The sequence below is a fragment of the Falco rusticolus genome, chromosome 11, assembly GCF_015220075.1.
Source record: "Falco rusticolus isolate bFalRus1 chromosome 11, bFalRus1.pri, whole genome shotgun sequence".
In the NCBI taxonomy this organism is placed as follows: Eukaryota; Metazoa; Chordata; class Aves; order Falconiformes; family Falconidae; genus Falco; species Falco rusticolus.
Window position 1 is genome coordinate 2,504,162 of NC_051197.1, and position 22,605 is coordinate 2,526,766.

Below are 22,605 nucleotides of genomic sequence, written 5' to 3' on the forward strand. Positions count from 1 at the left end.
CACATTTCATAGTCCAGAATCAGTATCATAGCTCCAAACCCCCTCAAGTTAAGAGAGAAATTAAATTCAAACTGCTATGGCTCTATCCAAAACCTCAAAGGCTTTTTTCTTTTTGTAAATGAATACATATTGTCCTCGTATGCATCATCGGACACATAATAAGAGCAAAACTGATGATGTTCAGTGGCTGTCAGTGGAAGAAGCCCACCAAACACTTGGGTGAGCTCCAGTAGAGACTTCAGGGAACAAACTAGATAATCTGGTTTTTGCTCCTGACTGTGAAGATGCACCAACTCCTGTCACAGAGTAGAGGAGCTGGCTGGCCTCTTGGGCTCTCCCGCAGCTCTTAGTTTTCATGAAAGACGTGTACCCAGGAGGAACCCAACAGCCCAGAGCAGACCACCCAGGTGGGATTCTCAAAGCACGTGCCTCAAGTCACACACTAGGCATAGCCATATTACCTTCTCCTACCCTTGGGGACGGGGATGGGGATGCCGAAGCTGCGGAACGCCGAGGAGTTGACTGCACAGATCCCGGTCCCCCCACATGGAAGACCTCCTCAGCAGCGGGTTGTCCACTTTGACTCTGGGAACTTGGCCCACCAACCCCAAACAAATCATTCAGCAAGTCTGAGTTAGAGGGGGCAGTGGTGGGCTGCGAGGGAAAGCTCTTGCTCATAGGGCTACCATCCAGGCCCAGCAGGTCCACGTCTTCAGGTGGAGGTGGTGCTGGAGGCTCTTGCTGCTTTTTGCTGTGTTTTGGTGTCCCATGAGGCTTGTCACTGCTGGCATTACTGTGCTGACTGGAAAGGGACAAGAGTTCATCATCTGACTGTTCGCTTTCCTCATGCACCAGCGCTGCTCGATCCTCTGAGGTGGGGTGAGAGCTACTTTTGTCAGATTTCTGATCTAAATAATGATTAAAAATAAAATTAGGTAGCCGTTAGTTTTGTCATCACAAAGGTCCCATAAAAAACAGCTTACAGGCAGAAGAAGAAGCTACTGAGAATATCAGAGCAGCATTTTGCTAGATTTTAAAATACGAGTCCTTTGCGAAGATTAGTCTTTGCTGGTCTGTATTGTAAGGAGCCAGCTTTATTAATCAGGAAACAGAGACAGAGGTTAATTGAGTCTCCTCCAGGCTGAGGAGTCAGCAAGTGCTAACACCCAGAGATACAGACTGAATGAGTTTCTGGCTCAGGACCAAACATCCAGGATGATCTCCAGCCATGCCCCAAAACCCAGGCAAAGCAAGGCTCATTGTGAAGGAGCAGCAGCATTAACCTGCCTCCCAGCTGTGCCCACAAGCATCTCTGACACCAGGTTCCTACCAGACGTGGCACTGATGCCAGAGGAAGAACACTGCGTGTGGCAGTGCTGCGAGATCGTTATTATTAAATTATGAATTTAATCATTAAAATTATTATTACAGGCATTTATTAAATGGCCTCTCAGACAAACACTCTCAGTGCTATGTTCTCGTAGCGTGTTATATGAAGTGCAACATTAGGAAAAAGCAGCTTAGATTTTATTTTAGCATCAAGGAGGCCTCAGGCAAGGTTTTACACGAGAATGATGTCAATAATCGTCATACATGGCACAAGCAAGCAATGTTTGAAGAGCATGTTGTAGGAAATTAATTCCCACTCAATTGCAACATAAGGGTGTGACCAGCAATACCCTGTGATCTAATGGGAAAGCCATGTTACAATCAGACCCTTCAGCCTGACTCTGTGCTCCAAGAAAGGAGGAAAAAAAAAAAAAAGTTGTTTTTTCTGTTCAAAGCAGATTTTACTTTGAAGACCAAGCCTGCATACCTTGCCAGCTGAGAGATGAGAAGAATGCGCTCTGTCCAACATTTCTGATGTTATCCTGGGGTGAATCAGTGGGACCTCTACCTGCAGCACAGAGCACCAAATAAATACGCAAAACAGAGCTCAGCATGCAGGTAAGCATGTAAATGGAATAAATCTAAGCAGCTCTTACCTGCCAAAGCAAGAGTGTCCTGATGCTCCTGATGAGAGGAGAAGAGAATGGTTGGATTGATGTCTTTTGTCGTGAAGTTCTCCCATGGGGGAGTTAATTCGGTTTGTCTATCAGTAGACTGTATTTCTATGTCCAGTATAACATGAAAGAGCTGAGGATATTTGTCTGGAGAGTCACAGGCATCCAGTTCAGGCCTAAATGGGGACAAGAGTTGCACAGTTGAAAAGGAAAGGATATTTCTGCAAAGGTATATGAAGTCTTTCAATACATGCATGCACACAGACTCTTCACATTTCATCTGTGAATATTCTCCTTCAGCCTTCATAAGGCTTTTATGCTTCAGGTTTGATTAAAGTTCGGCTTAAAATACTCACTTGGTGAATTTTAGTGTGGTTGTTCCTAGGGCTATGAATCCAGTATGAAATTGAATTTGGAATATTTGTGTGTTGGTCATCTGAAAAAACACAGAGAACCAGACTGAACAAGTGCTTAAATTCATTAAATTAAAACATTTGCTTATAGCACATGCAGAGAGTTCGATAAGTCTACCTTACTACCCGTTAACTATACAGACTAATCATAACCACTCTGTAGGCTAATTCATTCTGCTGCTTCTACAGAAAGCAGAGCTTTTCCTTCTCAAACGCAGATACTTCCATCTGCCTTAAACCCTGCTGCAGCTGCCTCCATATAGCAGTGCCTTCATAGCGTTCAGGTATATGCCTTCTTTCCCTGCTTGTCTTTATTTCTGGGATCTACCCGACACTTCAGCAGTTGAATGAAACCTGTATCTGTTTCCACTGAATGCACTGAAGCAACAGGTTTGCACCCTGGGAAAACTTAAGACCATTTTACTTGCAGTAGAGGCTTCAGTAAATCATCATCTCTACAGCAAACAGCACAAGTAACAAATTAAGAAGAGAAAAAAGTTCATTGCTCACTCTGCAACTTCAACGTTAAGGTTTCAAACATACCATCAGGAAAATTAACAAGATCTCAGATTAAAGTATCAGTGGATAGAGTGACTATTCAAGATCGCAGCCACTGCACCCAGCTGATGGTGAGTGTCCAGGAACTGTTGTGCCTGACCAGCCACTCAGCACCCATCTGCAGGGAGCAAATGAGGTCATACTCAAAGCAAGTGAGACAAAACTTCTTTCTTCCCTCCCTTTTTGTGCTTTATTTTGAAAACAATTTAAACAGTTTTTTTCACCGGGTAAGCCAATTAACCCTCATCACTGAAAAGCTTAATAAAGCACCTTAGTGTATGACAACTACTGATTCAGTTTTTGCAGATCCAAGTTTTCTAGTCTGAACAGACTGCATTTCCAAATTCCTCTTTCACAATTACAAGAGCCAGGGAACAGGATTTTAAAGTCAGCCTCAAAGCCTAGAACAGCACGGACAAATACATATTTTCACTTTCAGCATTGCTGCTGTGTTATGGGAAGGAGACATCAGCATACGTGCCCTTCAGTGCTCCTCTATTCTCTCTCCCCAGTTTCCACTGTCTTCCATTTCTTTGATCTGCTAGTATTAAGAGGCTTTTTGGCTATGAAGGGGGTGGCTGCCTGGCCAGCCTGCAGCTTAAATGGTCTTTCCAATCCCTATGACTGACCAATCCACACAAAGTGCCTTTTTGCCCTAGTGACCAAAAAAAGGTAAAGGCTGCTCTAGAGCAAGCAAAAGAGACACCATGCAGGAGCAATAGCTTGGTAAGTCATTCTAATTTGAGCATAAGAAAATCTTCTTCCATCTTCTTAGAGTGCGTAGGTAGTGGTTTGCCCTGAGCTGGTTAGTGATGGACAGTTACATCAGCTGGAAGGATCCTACATGCTATCAGTAGACACCATCTCCATAAAGACATATTAGAGGCCTCATGGACTTCTCCATAGGCAGTTCCTTGTTTTCACTTGGCACCGCTCAAATCTGTGTTATATTTACTGCCAAGTAAGGAACTGTTCATCACAAACACCACGTGCATTCTTAGACTCTATATTTAGTCATCTCTTAGTTAGGTACATTGCCTCTACCATGCAAGAGAAGTTAAACAAACTCCTACTTTGGCTTGAAGACGTCCCCCAATGGTTGATCTCATGTGGTAGACAGAAACAACAACGTCCCCATGGACAGTAGCTCCCAGCGGAATTAGGACTTTCCCTTCTTGCACACGGTATTCTCTTTGAGGGGAAGAGAAGGAAATCCACAGTTAAGCTCCCTTCCACAACACCATTAGCACCTGCCAACAATATCACCATACAAACTGATCTCATTCAGGCCAAGCAAACAGAAGGCACTAACTTTCAATTAATACATGTTCATTTATCAGGCAGTCTGGCCATGGCTGCTGCACAGGTATTAGACACATTACAGCAAAACGAAAGCTTCCTTGCATTAAGCTCCTGAGGATGTTAGGAGACCACAGCAACTCACTTCATTCTTTCATACTCCTGGGAAGTGGTAAGGATTCTGGTTTCTCCACTGAGAATGTCGCAGAAGGGCCGGCAGCCGTTTCGTTGCTTGTTGAAGCAGGGGACTGGACTGAGGGTGACTGACTTGATAGTAAGTGGTTTGCAGTGAGGAATGACGGGCTTGTCTGCTATTAGATCACAAATGTATCCTATGTATCTGCGGACAGAGAAAGCCTTTACTGATATCTCCATCCCAGCTGAGTAGGTTTCATTCTGTACTTGAAGTCTACCTTGAAATCCAGTGAAAGTGCAATTCTTTCATAGTTCTAGGACTGGAGTTTCCACGTACTCCAGCATCTTTGCAGATGGTACAAAAATCTACACTTCTACTTCTGTTTAATTACAAGAACTGGAGCTCAAGAGTAAGGAAGTTGGCCTTTAGCTCTGAGCTGAAGAACAGTTCTCTTCACCTTTTAAGAGAGAAGGTGCTGAGCAATGGTTTTTCTGGTTTACCAGTAGAAGTTTGCTTTTTTTTTTTTTTTTTTTTTTTTTAACATGTACATAGCAGATTAATCACTTTGTTAGTAACGTGCTGAAGAATTATTATTACAGACATAACACTATCTGTGGTTTGCTCTGACAGGAAGTCTTTCCTCTGCTTAATGGAAATTGTAAAAAAAACCCAAAACACTCAAAAAACAATTTTACAGTGTAAACTCCCATAAGGATGCAGCTGACATAAGGAGAGGTATTCATCCAAGCCCTCTTAACTACAGGTTTGCCAGCTTCCCTGAACTAGTGAGCAAAGCTATTGTAATATTTGATTTTGTTCCTTCATCACTGTTATATCAATGTGGGTAAAACGGAAGTGGCCATAAATACCAGTTAAGACCCATCAAAGCAAGGTACCACAGCGAATGCATCAGTACTGCTCATGCTGCAACAGGAATATTTGGAGTTTTCAGTTTGTCACCTCCTGCCAGTGCCTTCAGGCTGGCCTGGGTGGTGAGACTGGGGCGTGCAGCATGTACACCCTTCAGGTCACCTGCATTATTTTATAGATCGATAGAATAATTCAGGTTGAAAGAGAGCTCTGAAGGCCATCTGGTCCAGTGCTCTGCTCAGAGCAGGACCAACTTCAAAGCTGTAGCTCAGAACTGGATTACACTGCTGGGGGTGACACCGAGCCGAGGAATTCCAAGGCCAGAGATCCCACAGCTGCTCTGGACAGCCTGTTCTGTGCCTGATCACCACTTCACCGCTTATTTCTGGGGAACAAACTGAAATCTGAATGCCTAATCTCAGCTTAGGGGCTGGGAACACATTGCCAAAACACACACAACAGTTTTTGTTTTTAGCATAAGGAATACAGCTCGCTTGTGTACCATTTAGCCAGTATACCCTACCTCCTGTGAGATGGCCACAGTACGATTCCAGGTCTCTTTGTGTTCAGCAGCTGCATAGCAGGGCCTGGATTAGAGAAGAGGTGACAGAAACAGAACATCGCACTGACCAGCACTGCTGAGGCTGCACGGCCATCCTGTTGGGGAAAGGGGCGGGAAGAGAAAAATGCATTAAGTATCAGCGACATCCTTTAAATTTCAGATTTCAGCAGAACGGTCTCCCCTCTTCCTTAAATCACATAAAATAATTTCTCCAGAAAGACTAGGATTGAGACCACAAGCTGATGAGGAATTTTCAGTGCTGTGTCATTTGTTTAATACCTAGGACTTCAGTGAGCAGCACTGGCCCGGATCAAGGCACACACAATATCCTGTAAGCGACCCAAGCTGAGGATGGTTTATGCTTATTTTGAAAGCCCAGAAGTACCTTCCGTGTACAAATGTTGGTGTTTCATGGCTGCTCCCAAGCTGTAATAGTATAGTTATTTCAAACCTAGGCCTGGAACTGACCCGGGGTCAGAATACACCCACCCTACAGCTGCAGGCAGCCATGTAATAGAAATTGAAACCTAGAAGAGTTCACAAAGAAACCAAAAAAACCTAGCTCAAGGCTCCCTCAGCCAAATACCTCCACAGCCCTCAGCCTACAGATTGCTCCTGAACAAGTCCAACGTTTTCTTTAAGGCAAATATGGAGGAAAGTGTGTTTGCTGAATGAGGCTGATAGACCAAAAATACAGAAAGAGCAGGAGAGAACCAAAGTATCCTCCCCAGTGCCCCAGGTCCCCGCTGTACCCAGGAACATATGAGCTGATGAGCCATACGGACCATACCCCAGCTCTGGCAAGCCAAACAAAAAGAAAAAGCCCCTCAGCCAGCTTCCACCAAAATCCAGGTCTGGTGCTGCTTGGTTTTGGATGCACGTTCTTGTGCAGCAATGGGTACGAGAACATGCTTGGTACTACCAGAGTACCATGCCACCCTGCTCACCTCCCACTCTTCAGAGGGGACAGAAGATCCCAGAGGTCAAGACTCATTTACAAAGAAGAAGTGGGAAACCTATTGCCCTGTCAGGCAGCCGGTCACCCTCAAAGTCTGAAAACACAAGTTAAAAGTTATACAGGCTCCTTGCAATTACTTCCTTCAGGCACCTTTTAGGCACTCCAGCCACACTGTAGGATTTGCCATACCAGAGCTGACCCAGACCCCAGCAATCTGCTGAGCCTGAGCACGTGCTCAAGGTTAACAGGCTATTTGCTTTTTTTAAGGTTTAGCCCCTGCCAGTTGCTTCTGAAAAGATCTCTCAGGTTCAATATAAACTAAAGTGCGCTTCTGCAGACTTCTTGGGAAGTGTTGTAAAGGACTCCCTGTCCTTTACAGCATTATCCTGCTATTCATCGCTCAAAGGAGAGTAAAGGAATTTGACTCTTGAGCTAGATTTCCGGGACTGGAGGCATCAAGTGCATCTTCATCTGTGTTTGAAAGGAATTTATACCCCGTAGCTGCTGGCTGTGCTACGCAAGGCAGAAATGCCAGACTTGTACATAAGGTCTATGCAGTTTGGGATCAGCCATTTCCTCCATTCTTTCCAGTTTATGCTGATCAGGGCTGACAGCCTCCCGGATTTAATTTAGGCTCCAGGAGCAAAACTCTCCTTTTGGGCATTTCTGTCAATATTAAAGGTTGTATGGGGTAAGTTGCAAGGTTAGTCGTACAGAATCACACCACTCTCATGCATCCTGTCTACATGTTGTCCAGTACTGAGTAACCCTTACGGGAGGGTTAGCGATCATTTCAGCTGTGATGCACAGAGAGGAGCAGAAAGCAACTGGACTTCTTCAGCCAGGCCTGACAAGTAATGACCACGAGAGACTTTAACAATCTCAGTTTCGCAGTTTGACAGAATTCCCAACTCTATGTTTTCTCCCCAACTTGCATCAGCAACCTTCAGTCTCAAGGCTACATTTTGTCCTGCGACAACTTACAATAAAATGTAAGGCCACAGCAAGATGACAACTCTTAGGGTACAGTTCTTGGGTGTATTTCAAACCTTTTGTGACTCATCACCTCTAGTAGTTCACTGCTAGAACAACTGTGACCCCTCTTGCTTTGCATTCCTGCTTCCCTTTCAGTGTTAGGTATTCTAGCTTAGCTATGTAGCTGCACATGGAAGAGCATGCCCCTTTCTATGGGGGTGCATTTTATTACGTTTTCTATTAGAAATTGTCACCATCCTTGTACACAGACTCCAGACATGCAACAGGCTATATGACTTATGATGCATAGGTCTAAAAATCTGGTTACCTTCTGGTGTACTTACCATGCAGTGGATGACACACACATTTTTGGGGTTCTGCTGTAGCCAGTTGTGCATGTTCTTACAGACAGCGTAGAGGTTGTGCAGACTGGGCGCTTGTCGTACTGGCCAGCTACATTCGGATACCTACAAGAGTCACACGATGAACAAAAGCCAGCTTCGAAACAGCATTATTGCAAGCATGTTTTTACAAATGCTTTCTGCCAAGAAATGTAGTTCTCTTTTACAGCCCAGAGTTTTGTGCTCTTATCTTTTCCCATGCATAATTCTGCTCCGTGGCTTTCATGAATTACAAGGAGACAAAAAAGAATTCTCAATTAAATAACATACTAGCCATGTACTGCCACTGACTATACATTTAAAAAAAATTACATTCCAAGTCAGATTATCTTGAGTGGCCTTTCCTAGCACTCCAGTCTCACAGCAACACATTGATTTCTGCTATGCCTAAAGCCTTCGTACAACTTGACCCTAAAAACTACAGCTCTGATTTTCAAAGGATACTGAGCATCTGTTATTTTCAGTCATTTTGAGTCACAGAATTTTCAAGCCCTATTTGACAGATATTAGGCTGATGAAAGGGAAAATTCTGTTAACTATACTTACTCAGATACAAATTTATTTTTTTAGTACACGAGCCAGAAAAATGAATGACTACTTAGAGCTAAAAACCCACAAATCCTAAAGTATGAATAGTAACTAGACATCAATGTACTAGTTCTTAATCACAACACTTATCTAAGAACAGTCCTTGCAGTCTCAAACAGCACATCAAATGGCCTTCTACAGACATCTCAGTTTCATCTGGGTTTAATTGAAATACTTTTTTAAAAGGCATTTTTGGCTAGAAGAAATTTAAAGGAGAAACGTTGTGAAGCTTGTCCTCAAAGAACTGGTTCTCTCTCTCAACTAACATTTGGATCCTGCTTAATAAGAACTGGGGGCAGGAATGAGATGGTGTGCCCAGATGTTCTTACATAGCGATATCATTTCCATACTGGACCATTTCATTTCTCAGAGGAAGGAAGTGCTCCAGGTTCAATAAAACTTGTATTTAAGGTTCTCTCTTACATACGCCTGCACAACATCTTATAGCAGAAGCAGGAATCCAGACTCCAACCAGAGAATTACCAAGCCGAGTGTTGTCTCAAACAACATCTCCAATGACAGCTGGAGGACACAGGGGCAGAGCAGGCAGGAGCACTGCCTAACCCAGCACATCCATCCTGCTGGTGGCATTTCTGAGCCTGGCAGGCCTCCGCTGAACATTTGGTCTAATACCCGATTAGATATTTGTCTAATAGCTTTTTAAACTCACAAAAGTTTTTAGTCTCCACAATATCCTGAAATTCAGCCCCGCACTTGGTGAGCAAACACAGGTTTGCGTTGTAGAAGCCACCCAACAAGTCAAACCATGCTCAGGCTCTGGAAGGCAGGGAATGACCCTTCCCTGTTTACCCTCCCTACAGCATTATACTCATCACCCATCTTCTCCTGCCTTGAGAGGTTTACTTTGTTTCATTCCTTCTGTTGTACACACTTATTTTTCCCTTGCCTCTACCCTTTCTGTGCATTTTCAGGAAGGGCTGAGGGGGCACAAAACCCCCAAGAGTTCGCTTTGTTGTGACCTCCAGTGCAGGAACGGCCAGCGTTAGCTTCTGGTCGATGGACCTGGCAGGGTACATCCTGCTGCAGCCATGGGACCGTTGTACAATCTGAATTACAGAGGTATCACAAACATTTCTTCAATTCTTTAAACAGGTGGAGTACTAATGCTATAAATGACATATTCTTTTATAAATTATTTTATCACACCAATTATTTTATTATACCAAGGAAAAGTCTTCTCCTCCCAACCCCAAATACTTTTGCAGCAGGTTTCTGGAGGGAGGCACAAGATCCACTTGCAATTAGATCGCTAAAACACAATTCAGATTCCAAGTGGCTGTTAGAATTAATATGACCAGTGACCCTTTCACTGGTGATCTTCTCAACAGACCTCAGGACAACACACTGTCAAGCATCTGGAAAAGCCATTATCAGTTATCAAGTTAATAATATATGTTTTCCAACAGTCCATAATTGTATATATTTACTTTGCCTGTAATTACACATCTGCCTGTCAGTTCGCAATTAGAAAATTAAATAGGCGCTATGTAGCATGGCATTTATTTCAAATGTAACCTCACCACCACCCATGAAAGACAACCTTACAGGATTCTAAAAAAAAAAGTGTAAAACTAACAGGAATTCTTCTAGACCTTTGGAAATAAGCAGCCAGTGCTTGTTTTACTTGAGCGGTAGGGCAGCAACAGCCAGGAATGTGACCCATCACAGACTTTGAAGTTTGGTTTGGTTTAACATTATACTTGAGTTATATGTTTTCAAACTGCTCACATTTCCTTGAGCAGGCGTGAGCTCTGCTGTCCTGCCAGGGCGGCAAGGCAGGAGGAGAACAGAACACAGCCAGATGGGACCAGCAGCTTTTAGTGTCCGTGATCCCCTCTTCTCCTCGATAAACGGGGCACTGGGGGCTTCATGACCCATGCAGCCACATCCAGGCAGCAAAATGGTCCATCAGGACATTAACTTACCTTCCTTCTGTGCCACTACGCGGCAAAGTGACCTACTTTGATCTTAAGAATGAAAAGTTTTAAAGACAATAGGAATTAAAAAGGCTTTCACTTTGAAGAACAAGTGTGTATCTCAAAACTTCAACTCAGCTGGCATCCTCATCCAAAGCACAAATTACTCTTAACATGCTTTCACCTCCTTGATAGCCCATTAGTATTTTTTCTGATATATATGAAGTGCAACCTCATATTTATAATTGTTCCATGCTTCACCTGATCTCATGTATTGTGCTGTGCACATTTCATTTTCCTGAAAAATACCTGGAGTCAGCATTTCTTAGACCATAACCTGAAAGTACAATGCTTTATTAAAAGATGCATCATTTTCTTCCTCTGTGTGTCAAGACAATAGCTTACAAAGCACCTGGTCATGCTTCGGGAGTGACACACAAAGTCATCTGTTAAGCTGTTGGGTAGGTTAGGAGATAAAGCACCGGGGATGGAGAAGTTATGGCCAGGTCAAGCAATATACCAACAGATGTTTAACGCTGGGCTTTCAAAAATAGAGCTGTCTTTCTCCTCCCACCAACAGTGATGCACCAGAACCCGGTGAGGATGAAGATTCAGAGCCCTTGATATCATTTAATTAGTCTTTCCTGTTCATTTACTCATATTTGAAGTCACGGGTGGTTACCAACTACCACTGAGAAATTTGCTTCCAGTGCGAGTGATTTCTGGTGATCAGAGAAATTGCTGCTGATAGATCCAGCTATACTGCAAATTAAACTGAAATGTGGCTTATGCTGCATGATATTCGCTTACCCTGACCGAGGGTTAAGCCTGGCAACTGCTGTTGCCTTTTGTGTTGAAAGCAACGAAAAATAAGGAATTTAAAAAATCGTTAACTCCCTTGTGGGAAAGGGAAAGAACAGGAAGTTTTCTGAAAGATTAGATCTAATCTTGCATTTCAACAGCAGTATTTCATAGAGATTTCCTCTAAAAGCCATTAATGAACCAGAGGCTTGCAATGCTCCCGTATGCTGTTCTGGTTTTAGAGAAGGAAACTGGGGCAGAGAGTGGAGGTGGGTTTTTAAAGTCACACGCTAGTGGAAGAGCCAAAACACCCCTTAGATCCAGTTTCCAGTCCTGTGCTTTGCCTGCTAAGGGCTCCTGCTTGATTAAAGCACAACTGAAGGATTGTTCAACATGAAAATAATCTACCTGCTTTTATTGGTAACTTCTTTCAAAGCGCTTTCACTTTGTCCCTTATTTCTCTGCAGCAGTTTCTAACAGCTACGTAGGAGCCAAGAGCAGCACAGGCTCAACTTAGTGCAATGCCACTTACTCTCACAGGCTTCTAACACAAGCATTAAGCCCTGAACTTTCCAGCTCTTTAATCCCTGCCGTCCCAGACATCAGCTAAAACCCAGAACCAACCACAGCAGCTTAGAAACAACTATAATTCCTTTTTCAGCTTCTTACATTCTGCCACGCTCAAGATAGACACAAACAGGACCTGGTGCCCCTTTTCCTGAGGCGTTTCAGCACCTGTTCTCATTAACCTCTTGGAAGACACCTACCCGGTTGTGAAACTTGGCACTGCGATAATATTTGGGTGACAAGTTGAAGACTGTGTAGTGGTCTGGATGCCTGGAATCCAGAAACGTCCGTACATCTTCGATGTGGTTCCTGAATCCCAGCTCAACGCCTTCAGCCGGAAAAGACATCACTAGAAACATAAAAGGAGCCAAGGCTGAGTGTGCACCGTAACGTGTTTGTGGGCTTCTGAACCCTGGGATACTACAGGTTTTATTTATCCAAGAAGCAGCACTTACCTATGATTCTTGAGGTAATGTATGAAATATCTAGCTCCCCCTTGGTGTAACTAAAAGGCAAAGTAGGAGACAGACATTATGCACGTTTCCAGAAGACAGCACATTAAAGGAACCAGAAGAGCGTTTTCCCACAAAGATCTGCTTATAACAGAAGGAAAGAATGATCTTAAAAATGATTCTTTGTACTGTGTCATTATGCCTTAAGAAGAGGGTGCAAATAGCTTCCTGCAGACAGTGACCCAGTCTTCCTTTCCACATATGCAATTAACTGGCTGCAGAAGCTTGCAAAAAAAGGTCCCTTTTCCCTTTTGTCATTAATTTTCAGTGCCACTTTGCAGGAGAAATCTCTAGTAGTTTGCCACTTTGCAGATCCCTCAAAGCCTCTGAGGTCTTGCATGCATTAAGTTTCTTTAATTTATTGTAGCCCCATATCCCTCAGAGGCAGGTAGAGCATCAAGCACAGGGGACGATGCCAGCAGAGGTAACCAAAGCAAAGTCACCTCAGCTCTTCCTTCAATTCAAAAGGTGGCTTTAGCGAAGGGAGCAGTTACATCAGCAAGTAGAGCCTCCTTGCACTGCAAAGGGAGGGCATATAACATGAGCCAATTTTCAGCAACAAAATACTCAAGCAGTGGTTGAGCAGAAGCACCCCACGGGGGTCAATGAAGGAATCTGAGACCAAGTGCTCCCCTTTCACAGGGGGGCTTTTTCAGACTTCAGGATGTTGATGCTTACTCACTATGAAGCTTAGATTTCTTACTTTGGTTTTCCTGCTTCTTTGGGGCCAAATAGCAATTATGAAACAGAATCAAAGAAGTCACTCATGATTTTCACCTCCTTCCTTTATTAAGTTAGCTGGAGATTGTGCCGTGCCAGTTAGGATGGCAGCTCAGACTGGCACTTTACAGCTAGCAATTTCACCTGCGTTAGGCAGCTTCAGCTGTACTGTACCTGGCAACAGACTGCATGACCTTTGAAGATGTATCTTTCAGGGTATCCTTCAGGTTATCCTTCAAATTGCTGAAGAGTCTCCCTGCACCTCCTTTCACCATATCAAGCAAGCCTCCCCCATAGCTGGACTCCATGTCTGGTGATGAGGCACCTTCAAGTACAACAAAACCAAAGCCAATGTCACGTATTTGGAACATATCCACAGCACCAACAAACCCACTGCTCGGTTCAGACCCAACATACTCACGTGCGCTGCTGCACGTCAAGTAAGTATAGGGCAAAAGTAGTTTTACTTATTAAAGTCATGATTTTCCAGAGATGAGAGATGGCACATCCTTGCCAGCTGGGCTTAGGAACCATCTATTGACTCTTGGTGTTGTACGTAGGTTGGCTGTTTAGTATTAGCATAGTATGGACAACAACCACACAAGCTCCCTCACCTCTCAACCCAACCCAAAGCAAGACCAGCTCTTCAGCACGCAGCTGATTTGCTGATCATAACCGAGACCAAATTAACAACCACTTCCACAGGGTAAGAAAAAGGCACTAGTATATACGACAGCTCTTCAGCATAACCGCCACAGCTGCCAGCTTGACTGCAGCTAGACGACTGAAGGTTATCTTGTGACTATCCATTTCTATGGATACAGAGGAAGTCATCAGAGTCATTTTAAATCACTTAAGAGTCCAGTTAGATTTGCTTGAGTGGAAGATAGAAGCCTGGGTTTTGGTAAGAAAAGAAGGAAGTTCAGGAATTAAGCTTTGCAGCTGAGAACGAGAACCTTCTTGGTTATTTGTGTGTTTGCAGCCTTAGTACAAGGCTCAGCAAATGCTAAGGCTAAAGCAGAGTGGGGCTGACCTCCTTGATAAGCTTTTTCTTCCAGAGCCTGACATGGCACGAAGCTGGCGAAGTCAATAGGAGACTAACACAGAGCAAAAGCCATTTAAAGTGTTAATGTTGGTGCACTGCAAGATGGTCTTAGGCTTCAGGTGTTTGCATTTTGCAATTATAATACAACAACTATTCCACTGTCTTAACCAAGAACCAATTTGTTGCAGCCTTCCTTATTATAGCAGGGCTGTGTTAATAGCATCATTCTTAGAGAAGCAGTGTAATAGTTTGGTTGTAAACTTGAGTAGATGTGGTTTTGTTTTATTGCAAGTTGTCAGACACACACCTAGCAACATGGTAGTTTAACTGCTTATTAGCTACAAGTTAAGCTCTTGACTACTTAAAAATAGCTTTCTGTTCACTACACTGCAACTATTTTGATCTTAGTGAACTTCAACTACATTATTTTAAATATATATTTGTTACTTTATTATGCTGGATTAGTCAGAAGAGCTAGATCCTCTAGCACAGCAAATTAAGCAACGAGCAACCTATGTGAATACATGCCACGCACGCAGGTAGTCTCATAATCGAGATAGCGTCCGCTAAGGGTTGCCTTTCCCAGGGCACCCGGAAAGTCCAAGAGACTGCCGTAGAGCCATGGGACAGCTGCTTTGTAAAACGAACATGCTGATCATTATTAATTACTCCAGCTCCCAGAAATGGGGAAGATTTATCATGGTTAAGGCAGGCCGGTGACATTACCAGTGCTTGTTTCATATTTACAAAGAGACCTTACAGCTATCACTTCTCTGGTTCTATACAACATCTGTGAGTGGTGTTAGATATAAGCTAGTGAAATATTGCTCATGTAATCATCATTTCCAGAAGAAATATTCTGGAGACATTCAGACTATTAAGAAACATGGAAGAAGCTACATCTAAAAAAGCTTCTACTGATTTACTCTGTAGATTACCAAACCCATTTAAATGGCGTTCACTCTTTCAAACCCAGAGCGAGCTATCGATAATCATCATTATAGATAAATAAGTATCTTTAAACTGGAAGCTCTATTGGTGAAATGATGCTATTTATTCCCCTGTGCACAGAGGATGCTTAATGCACTCTGATGTGGTCATGATTCACACGCACATGATCCATGTGCTAGACCATCTCTTCTCCTCTGAACTCTGCCAGCTTCGGAACAGAAGATGCCTTCTTAAGGCACTGAAGTATTTCTTTTGCCAAGCCACTTGCTACTATCTACTTAAGTATGATTAAGGAGGAAAAAAATAGAAAGAAAAAAAAATAATCGAAGTAGCTCTTTGGCTTCCGAGTATGGAATCAGTGTTTGATCTCTCTTTAAAAACTTTGTTTTCATATTACTCTGCGCTAGAACAGCCAGGGATGGAAGGAGGAGATACTGTTCAAAAGGTACTTTTAGTTCTTCAGGTCAACTTTTTAAAGAAAAGACAGAAAGGTGGTAACTTGGAACAGGGAAAGCAGGGGCAAAAAGGTTAGAGGACCAATGACCAATGGTATTGGACACATTTTTATGGTTAGAAATGCTGTAGGAGAGCAACAGAAAGGCTTCAAGAGTATGGAAAACCTAGAATCTTTAGAAATCAACCCCGGGGGGTGGTTGGGGGGCAGGGAGGAGGAGGAAGAGGGAGAATGAGAATTTCACTATCATTCTAAAAGAAGCAGCAGCATTTAATTCCAAGTTTACTATGTTCACTAAAACAGAGAAACAGAAAAGATGGCTAATGAAGAAACGTGAGCTGGTGCTACTCAACCAAGAGAACAAAACTAGTATTTAACACGACGCAAGTATTACTCAGCTATTGTGCAGCTATTGAGGAAGCTTACAACGTAGCAGCACTTAGTACTATACCAGGTGCAGTAATTTGTTTGGGTATCTTTTAGGCACTGGATGAGAGCAGCATCCTTGGGTGCTGACAAAGGCAGTCTTTCTCAGTTACTAGGAATGATACGGTCTTCACAGACTGCTCAGAGAAGAACAAAATAAATACATCCAAAGGCTCCTCTGCCAGGCAGTGTCTTCTACAAAGCATAAAGATGTATAATGGAGCAGAAAGAGTCAATGCATTAACACACGAACCTGCCAATATATACAGAAATGCACAAGAACAACCAAAAAAAAATTAGATTTAAAAAAAAAAAAAAGGTAGCTTGCCCCTGCATCTTTTGCTGAATAAAACATTTCTGTGCTAAGTCCCTCTTGCAAACAGAGACCTTCAGAGCTCCTGCAGACCTTTCCAAAGGACAGCTGTGGTTCCCCGGGCCACGTGCAACAGTCGCTGGGACGGGACACGGGGCATGGGACAGGGAGGGCTGAGCCCCACGTCCCACACGTCTTCTATGGAAATGAGCCACCTGGCCAGGCATCACCTACTGCTGCCATTGCACGTCCCTGAACCATGCTCAGAGACAGCTGGCTTTGTACGTTTGCTCTTCTCGAGCATAAAAGGCCTGAGAAAACAGCAGTTGAGTTGTCACTCAAGCACACTGGCCAGCCTGTGGAGGACTATGACCTATTCTGCAGTAGGAGGAAGACCAAGGACACTTTCCGAGTCTGAAGGGGTGCACCAGGCATTGCTCCCTCTTGGAGCCTAGCAGGAAGGAGGTTCAGGTTTCACCATGCAGATAAGGTCATCACCACTAGCTTGGTCAGGATATTGAGTCAGCAGTGTAACAGCATATCCCTGCTCAGAAAGATCTTCCTACCAGAGTTGGGTGGTAAACCCAGAACAGAGGAACATTCCTTTCCCTTAGCACAAAGGCAAAAGGCACATTCTGTATTAAAATGAAGCACCTGAGGCACAACACCATCCCTTCCCCAGGAACTGCATCCCATGCACACATTTGTCTATGCTGTAGCCAAAGCCAAAATTAACGCTTGTAGGAACCCACATAAGCCCCATGAGCATCTTCTGGTAGGGCAGAAAAAGGAGCTTGCAGGCTTGTTTGCGTAAAAACAGTTTGCTGCAAGTTAGCAGCACAGGAGCATGCCATGTGGCTCGGATCCCAGTTTTTGGCATGTTGTCACATAGCAGTTCCGTTAACATTGACCATGGGCTGGAGTTGCTGTCTAGAAGTCTCATTATGCAGAATGAGCCTCTACGTATATAAGATGCATCTTGTTCCTTACATGGAACTTTTTATTAACCCAGTTATTGGATATTCCCCGAAAGGCTTAGTGCACTTCAGAGACACGCTTCTGACCTGTATTTGTAGCACAAGTTTCAGAGGGACTGCTTGCTAACGGCAGCCTTTTCATTTCCCAGTAAAGAAACTTTTAATGTAGTGGTTTTACTGCTGCATGTGCCCTGCAGACTTGCCCGAGACGCATGGGATGGCTCCTCTTGCACAGCTCTGTTAGGTGATGGCAATGATGGTCTCACTGAAGTGCTTCAAGCCGACGGAGCAGCATGGAAAAGAGCCAACTTCATCCGTTCGATTGACAAGCGGAAGTTTGCATTTGTTCTGGCTGAAGGTACTTGTTCTGAGCTAACGTCTGCTCTGAGAAGAGATTATTCTGAACACAGAATAAACTTCCAGTAGTCATCAAGTGCTGCGACAACCTGCTGCATCTCCTTACAAAACTAGAATATGTCACAGAGCAGTGTTCCTACCACAGTCCTTTCTCATCATCAGCCAGAGGGTGGATGTCTCTGGACAGATTACAACTGAAGGAGCCTCTGCTGACGGTACCAGCCTTGTGCTGGACGGGATGGCAGCTAGGGAGCGTAGAAATTTTAATTAAAGCACTTCAGCTCTCTCCTCGCTCTTTAGCTAATTTTACAGAGCATCAGGAGAAGGATGTGCAGCGCAGGAAGAGAACTTCTCCCAGGGCAGAGAGGCTGCCAAGATACCGCAGCAAACACTGCGCCCCCATAGCCACATCCCACCGCAGCAGGGTGCAGATTCAGGGAACGCTGCGGTCGCCAGGGGAGTTCAGAAGGATGCGCCCCAGTACGGAAACAGCTGAGCACAGCCCCTCTGCCTGCTGTCCCCCCATGACTTGCTCACCAAAGGCAGAGGTGTTGTGGCAGGGTGACACAAAGTGCTCTGGCAGGACAGCCACGGGGTGCTGGGAGCCTGCAGAGAGACTGATACCCATTGATACTGTCAGAAGAGACCTGTTGTCACCTGTCTTCCCTTAGCAGGGCAAACCCAAAGTGTATGTATTAGCCAAACTAGGAAACTGCTGCTCCACATGGACAGGGAAAGAAACGGCACTGTATCCAGAAGGGAAAGACCTCCCTCCTCCCGTACCCTCACAAAGGACCCCTCGCTTCAGCTCCTCTTGCTGCAGTCCCCTGAGCAGTGTTTGTGCTTAGGTTCAAAACCAAAGACACTTAAACCAGCCCAGCTTTAAAGACTGGGATTTGGGGCCAGAAAGGGGTGAATGAAAGGGGGGTGACCCTGTGTGATGGGGGATGCTTTGGCACCAGCCGCCATCACCCACAGCCAGAGGTTTCACAGAGGACCACGGAGGGGCCAGCAACAGAGGGTTCTACTCTACTACCAGCTGAGGGAGATGCTCACGGGTTGGAACAAGCGAGAAATAGCCGATTTGGAAGCTTTCCCTGCAAGGGCTGCACATTGTGGTCCTTGTCTGCCTGGGGGATCCCTGAGCACCAGCCCCCCCAGGCAACCCACAAACCCTACAAACCACAGGGCATGAAATCCAGCTCTCCAGAGAATTAAGGGGGAAATGAGCTGACATTTAAAAGGCATTTAAGACCATGTCAGTCTGAATATTTATGCTGATGAAGCAATACTTAGCTTGAGAGCAGGGAGGTGAAAGCAAGACGTCTAGAAATTGAAGATCAGCAGCGAAGTACTGCGTTTCATAGGTTACTTAGCAAGAGTAAACAGACCCTTTTTGCTTGTAAAGGGCAGACAAAAAGCAGACATGAAACCATAGGAAAGGAAGCAGGTTTACCTCAGTCTGCCCAGACTATATGTAACACTATCTTCAATGACAATTTTTTAATTTTTTTGTCAGAGAGTTACTGCCTGTGCTTTCTTTAGAGACGAAGCAAGGAAAGAGCAAAACCTTCCCTGTTCCTCACCATGGTTCTTCTCTAGAAAAGCATTAAAGCCTTCATCTCCCACCCTCCCAAAAGAAGAGGTTAGTTTGGGAGTACAAAATGCTCCTCTGATCCTCTTTCTACGGTACCATGAGAGCCTGACACTATGAAGAGGAAAAAACCCAACTTGTTAGTTGCTGCATACATGTCCCAAATCACATACTTCTGGAAGTTATCAGCTGCTCCACCACAGCCTTCTCCCTCCCCACAAAGTATTTTTGGGGGGGGAACGGTTGTTTGCTTGTCTCTCCTCCCAGACTATTACCAGGACATGGCATGAAAGTGGAGCCAGGGATCCAGTGGAGGCTGCCGTGTGCCTCGGCAGAAATGGCCCTTTTAAAGGTCCCCAAACTGAACGAAGTTGAGCCACCGTTGTTGTGGCTTCAGCAGCAAAGCCTGGATTGTTCTTAAGGAACACTCAACAAAAAATGACACTATTTGTGCTTCTGTCTTCCCCCAGCAGCCCTGCCAGCCAGCGCAGGAGCAGCCGCAGCTCACGTTCCTCCCACACGCAGCTTCCCCAGCAAAGCCTGTGTAATGGGGGACGTGACTTCACACCAGCATTAAGGGATCTAAGGCCAGGCTGCCGTGGCCCCATCATCGTATTCACCGGCTTCACCTTGGCATTGCACAAGAGCCCACACAGCATGCAAAGGGCAGGAGGAGCAGCCCTGCTGCAGGCACCCCTGCCACAACATTATTAAAGCATCCTCATATAGGTGCATCGCGTATGGAGGGATATATGTCTGCAAGAAGCAGCCAGCCAGGCAAGCTGAAGCAGGCAGAGCAGAGTCCCCACACCCCTGGGGACCCCTAGCATCCCCAGCTCCTGCTGTTGCCCACACTGAGTGTATCTTCCACGCTCAGCACTTCAGCTTTCAGGGGCTTGCAAATCAATTTGCAGACATTACTGGAAGAGTTTAAACTCCTGTTTTGAGGGGGAGGGATGGCACGTATTTCTAAATAAAAACCTCTGGGCAAGCAGCTCCTTTGCATCCAGTGATAATCAATAGCGTTTAGATCCAAGTGCTTCCTTTGTCAGCCACGTTTTAAGAGCACAATCTCAGTGCCCTGAAGCCCAAGCCTGCCCAACTGTTCCTTCCAGCACACAGCTCTCTTCTGGACAGCTGAGCTTCACATTTAAGCAAAGGCTCTAAAATACCTATGCTGTTATATGCACTTACATCCTCTCTTACATCAGACATAGCCCAGGTGTCACAATTACATCAACTTTTTAACAGGCATCAAGTGGTCATTTGCAAAGGGAAGAAATCAGCAGCAGAGGCAGCTAAAACAGCAACGAAGGGGCATTTGTGGGAAGGGAGCATACTTCTACCTGCCCAAATTACTTCGCAAGTTCCTCAGACTGACACAGACCCTGAGGACTGGTATTATTTTTTTTGCTACATCTCATCTGTCCCCTCCTCCATTGCTGTCCCAGATTCCTGGTAGAGTTTGATTCCCTACAAGGCTGAACACAGGTGTCTTGGAGTGTTATTCTGCAAAAATTTTAACAACAAAACACATGCAGAGTAGAACTGCAGGACAACAGCAGCAGAGCAGGCTCCTGCCATTTCATAACGCCATTACTGAGACCCCCAAACCCAGGTTTCACTCATCCTGATGCTTTAAAACACATAGTGGAGGCATGAAAGGCTGCTTTAGCAAGTGTAATCCCCAAGAACAGAGGTTAAAGCCCATGGGAATGACTTCAGCGTGGCCAAAGGGAAGTTTAAGATCAGGCTGTAAAGATGTTTGAACTCTCTAAGGGCACAGGGAGGCAGGAGATGCGCTAGAGCCAAGGAGCCTAATGGAAGATAAGGGCTCACCTTACCGTCGCAAATCAGACAAACGAAGCAGTATTAGCCCCCACCCCAAAACCCACGCAGTTTGGCTGGTTTGCAATAAGTGTATTAAAGATGAGCCTGCTCAAGACAAAACCCAGCCATTCCCAAGTAGGGAGGGAAAGCTGGATTCACCGGAGGCGAGTCTCCCCCAGAACACTGCCAGCTCCGACACGGGGCTAAAGCCAGAATATTTCTTTCCTAAGCAGGCAATTAGCATAAAACACAGACAGAGGCAGTAATACAAACTGCAACTGGATAAGCAATACTAGGTGAAGCTGGGCTGCCGGAGGTAAGCACAGAAAGTTTCCAGCTCTCCGGAGGGAAGGGCAGGCAGCGCCGGCAGCTCCCCAGACCACGGCTCCCCAGTCCGTATCTGCCCCTTCCACCATCAGGACCAGTACAGTCCACGGAGGGTTCAGCACAGACCCATCCTGCTGCACAGATATCCCCAGCGTTAAGACAGCTTCAATAATTTATTCAAGTGAGCAAGTAATTGGGACTTTTGTTGTTGCTGTTTAGTGCTTTTTCTTTGTTTCTTGGGCAATTTTTACTGCGACTTGCCAACAATTAGCCAGGCCTGCGCCTAGCCAGGCCTTTTGCCTAGAGCGGACACTGCCTCCAAGCTGCGTTACTGCCTGCCCGAGAGCTTCTTGGTGGCTTCACCTCTAAAAGAGGTGTGACCCCATGTTGTTCTGCCCTTGGTATTCCCCAAAGCAACAAGCATCCTTTTCAGATGAAGTCAGGCTGGGGAAATAAAGCCATTATACGCTTACAAGGGGCTCATATAGTATGGGTATTGGGAGGAACTGGGAAGCTCCTAAAGGAGATGCTTTGAAAAGGAATAGATTTGGGTTCACATCTTAAGGAACCGCTGGCACAGGGAGATTTCTGTGCATCCCTGCTGCTGTTGGGCAACGCACGTCCAGGCAGGCAGCACTGCCTCCCTCCTCCAGTGCTGCTCCGACTACAGGAAAAGCTGTATTCCTCCTCCCACAGGAAGTCACGGTCCCTTTCATGTGTGGGCTGGGACTGGGTCCCTGACCTCCCCTGGGAAGCACTCGGGGATGCTGGCAGCCCATACCACACTGCAGGGTAGAGAAGCTCAAGAACTTCTTTTTGTGCTTTTCTATGATAAAGTGCTAGAACTAATATTGTATGAGCCCAAGGCTTTTTATTTGAAGGTTCATTTAAGACTGCCTAAATGTAAACTTCATGGAAATGTGAAGAATTAAGATATATCTGCTTTTACTTGAGAAGTAGTAACTAAAGAATGCTGCTTGCACTGTCAACTAAGGAATATGGAGGGTTTCCATGAAGAGAGGTTTTTGCAA

The 22,605-nt window shown here is 44.9% G+C and overlaps 1 protein-coding gene across 3 annotated transcripts in view; it reads right to left on the reverse strand.

Moving 5' to 3' along the window:
* DNAJC6 (DnaJ heat shock protein family (Hsp40) member C6) overlaps window positions 1-22,605 on the reverse strand; it is a 51,620-nt gene that overhangs the window by 11,936 nt on the left and 17,079 nt on the right. For all 3 annotated transcript variants that reach the window (XM_037404624.1, XM_037404625.1, XM_037404626.1), the window contains 11 exons: window positions 13,475-13,625; window positions 12,524-12,573; window positions 12,269-12,417; window positions 8,119-8,241; window positions 5,803-5,936; window positions 4,419-4,613; window positions 4,048-4,165; window positions 2,360-2,439; window positions 1,986-2,179; window positions 1,817-1,897; window positions 462-908 (listed from right to left, as the gene is read on the reverse strand). In XM_037404624.1, the coding sequence (XP_037260521.1) occupies window positions 462-908; window positions 1,817-1,897; window positions 1,986-2,179; window positions 2,360-2,439; window positions 4,048-4,165; window positions 4,419-4,613; window positions 5,803-5,936; window positions 8,119-8,241; window positions 12,269-12,417; window positions 12,524-12,573; window positions 13,475-13,625 (1,722 nt within the window). The remainder of the gene's footprint in view (window positions 1-461; window positions 909-1,816; window positions 1,898-1,985; window positions 2,180-2,359; window positions 2,440-4,047; window positions 4,166-4,418; window positions 4,614-5,802; window positions 5,937-8,118; window positions 8,242-12,268; window positions 12,418-12,523; window positions 12,574-13,474; window positions 13,626-22,605) is intronic.